This window comes from Geospiza fortis, unplaced genomic scaffold (assembly GCF_000277835.1).
Source record: "Geospiza fortis unplaced genomic scaffold, GeoFor_1.0 scaffold78, whole genome shotgun sequence".
Classification (NCBI taxonomy): Eukaryota; Metazoa; Chordata; class Aves; order Passeriformes; family Thraupidae; genus Geospiza; species Geospiza fortis.
Window position 1 is genome coordinate 3333418 of NW_005054339.1, and position 3187 is coordinate 3336604.

The 3187-nt window shown below is 49.9% G+C and overlaps 1 protein-coding gene across 1 annotated transcript in view; it reads left to right on the plus strand.

Annotated features, from left to right (window-relative positions):
• FANCD2 (FA complementation group D2) overlaps positions 1–2687 on the plus strand; it is a 37207-nt gene extending 34520 nt beyond the window's left edge. Inside the window, exon 43 of the mRNA XM_031058243.1 lies at positions 2658–2687. Within this exon, the coding sequence (XP_030914103.1) occupies positions 2658–2687 (30 nt within the window). The remainder of the gene's footprint in view (positions 1–2657) is intronic.
• Positions 2688–3187: the final 500 nt, after the last annotated feature.

The following is a 3187-nucleotide window of genomic DNA, read 5'->3' on the forward strand; positions in this document are numbered from 1 at the left end:
CTCGGGGCCCGCCGCCACCGCCGCCGCCTCTGCTCGTGTTGCCAATAAACCGCTGTGCTCCTGCCCTGCCTGCTCTCTGCGTGCCTGCCTGGGGCCGGGCCGCGGGATGCCCGGCTCCCTGTCACCGTCCTGGATGTCCAGAGCCTGCCCTTCCATTCGCCTGACCCACGGGGCTTGGGCACACGTTCCTCCCCACGCGTGGGGGCTGTACCACAGGGGCTGCGGGCCAGGCTGTTGTCAGCTCCTGGAGGCACCTGACTGGCCTTTGGGGCGCCCTGTGCTCCTGCTGGGATCATAGAAAATCTGGTGATCCCTGTGGTCTGGAGGGTGTCTCAGCCTTCACATGTGCACATATCAGGGCAGTGTGGGGACAGCAGGCTCACCTGGCGTGCACATGCCACAGGAGAGGGCCCTTTGCCAGCACCCGGGAAGAGGTGTTTCTCCTCTCTGCGAGGCAAGTGGCAAGGAGAAGGAAGTCTCTTAGCCCTTCCCCACCACTCCTCTATTTATCTCAGTTTTTCAGTGGGCATCTAGATCTGCACATTCACTGCTCATATTTAGTGTTTGTTGGGGAGTCCATGGAATTGGTGTCAGCAAAGGTTTTATTGCTTCCCAACAGGCTTTAAAAGTCTTGGTATATTCTCCAACTGTAATATTAGCTTTTTCATGATGGCACTGTCATGCCTGCAGTGTTTACTGAGCACCTGAGTTACTTAATGTTTGTTACATTTTTGAGGCTGTCTGACATCAGCTAGTTCCTTGTTGGCATAGGTTGTCCTCCAAGCTCACAGTTTTGTTCTCCATAGGAACCTTTGTTTTCCATTGTTTGAATAAGTGCTCCTCCAGCTTTTTCCTCAGCTTTTGTGGTTACTGTCAGTTTGGGCTGCACATCAGGGAGGCTTGGCTGCCTTTGGAGCACAGTACCTGTGCAAATGAGTGCTTTGTAGCAGCCCTGCAGTGAAGTGGAGCAGCCATAGCTCACTGCCCTTAGGTTTAGGGACCATATAAAATTATACAGTTATCATAAGAAGATTGATAAATGGAAGGAAAGCAGCTCTCCCTTGGCTCCAAAGTGGCTGCTCTGTAGCCCAAGTACATTAGAAGTACTGCCATGGCCCATGCATTGCTTACTGTGCATGTGCTGGAGTCCTGAGATCTCAGTCATTGGAGACAGCTCAGTATTTATCTAGAGAAGGCCCTGAACTAATTGGATGTTGAAGTTGGCCCTGCTTTGAATGGGATGGGGTTGAGGCAGAGACCACCAGAGGTTCTTGCCTAAATTATGCTAAGGTTCTTCAATCCAAAGACTGAATGGGAGACAGGGTACCACAGACAATCCCTGGCACTGTGTCTGTACTGGGCTGAGCTCTCAGCTCGAGATCCATTGCTTGTTTCTGTTCCCAGCTAGTAGCATGGTGTGTCTCAATCCCTTCCTGGTCTCCTGACTGGCTGTTGGAATGGCTCTTTTTCCTCTCATACCAGGATTTCTCAAAGGAGTAGGTTTAGCCATGCAGTTGCGTGAATCTGCTGGAAGGTGCCACTCCCCCCAGGATTTGTGCTCTCACAGAGCTTCAGCACTGTGGGATCAGCCTGTGGTTCATCTCCCAGCAGCAGGGATGCTGGGCAGCTCACTGCACTACAGAGTTCTGCCCTTTTCCTTTCAGGGAGTCTTACTAGTTCCCTAAGGAGCCAGGTTTTCTGGTTGGCTGCTGCTTATTCCAGGCTATCTCTGGGAGGTGAAGCTTCCTGGTGCTCAAGCTGGTACTGCTTCCTCCAGGAGCTGCTGTGATGTGCAGCCTTGTAATAGATGGAGCTTTGATACATTTCATTATTTCAAATACTGGGGAATTCTGTTTGCCTTTTTTCTTTGTACTGTATTTTGGTTTTTGGTTTGTTTTTTTTTTTTTTTTAGAATATGATGCCCCAGGAACCCACATTAAACTTTTCTGGAGTGGATTTGTGTATTCTAATTAAGATGACTGATTTATGTGGTATGTTAGTGGTGCTGTTCTTCCCACCACACATTTAATGTGGCAGAGATGGCCACGTCCTCTGTGTCCTGATACCATGCTGTCCTCATCTCCTGAGAGGGCTGGGTGCTCTACTTATGGTCAGCAGAGACCTGTTGGTGGTCTGAGACCTTTTCCCAGAATCTGAACTGCAGAGAAGCTGGCTTGAAGCCCCTTATGAAGGTGCCAGAATTGACCTAGAGAGCCTGAGCCAGTCTGTAGCTTGAGAAAGGTTTGTCTGTCTTGGATGACAGACAGTGGGCTTGTAGTGCTCACTGCCTGCTGGACAGGCAGCCAGGCCTCATGGAATGGTTGGAGCAGTCCAGCAGTGCTCTTTAGGGGCTCCAAGGTTTGGGAATAAGCTGTAGTGTTTTGATCTGGGTGGAAGACATGGTGTATTGGTGTCACCCTTTGTGTGGTGTCAGAAGAACAGGGATCCAGAACTTGATTCAAGCTTTGCATAGCCCAAAAAAGTTTTCGTCTGATCCAGAGTACATCTTCTAAGATGAATGGATTGGACCAGATTTCTCAAATAGTGCTAGCTTTTAGTAAATACCCTTTGGGCTCTCAGTGCCTACTGTGAGCAGACCCTTGATTTTAGGAAACAGTTTTAAAGTGAAATGTACCTTCATCCCCTTTATGTTGCAGGTGATTGAACCTGATAATTCAGTGAGCTGAGGCCATTTCAAGAGAGGAATGTTTTAGGACACAGCTGAGTTGTTGAGGGACAGCTGCACTTTGATCCTAGGAGCTTTGCAAGGCTGAATTTTCAAGATCCCAGAAGATGTGTCTGCTGGCACCCTGGTGCCAAGGCACCGACAGCAGCGGATGTCACTGGAGTAGTTGTCTGACAAGGAGAAGATTGGCCCTGCCAGCCTGGGATTGCTGCTGCTCCCCAGGTCAGTGAGATGGGAAGGTCACAGCAGTATGGGAGGTCTCCAGATTCACTGAGGCTTTGTGTCCAATTTCCAAAAGCTGCCAGCTGTGCTGCTCTGAGCTCTGGAGGTCCTGGGAGTTGGGAACTTGGCCTTGGAGTACATAATAGCATTAGGGTAGCTGTACCTTCAGCTCACCTTTCCACTTACCTTCCCCATCCCTCTCTCCCTGTGCAGTCTGACACAGCCTGTGTGTTTTCACTTTATCACAGAAGTGTAAAGCCAGTCATTGACAAAACCCTC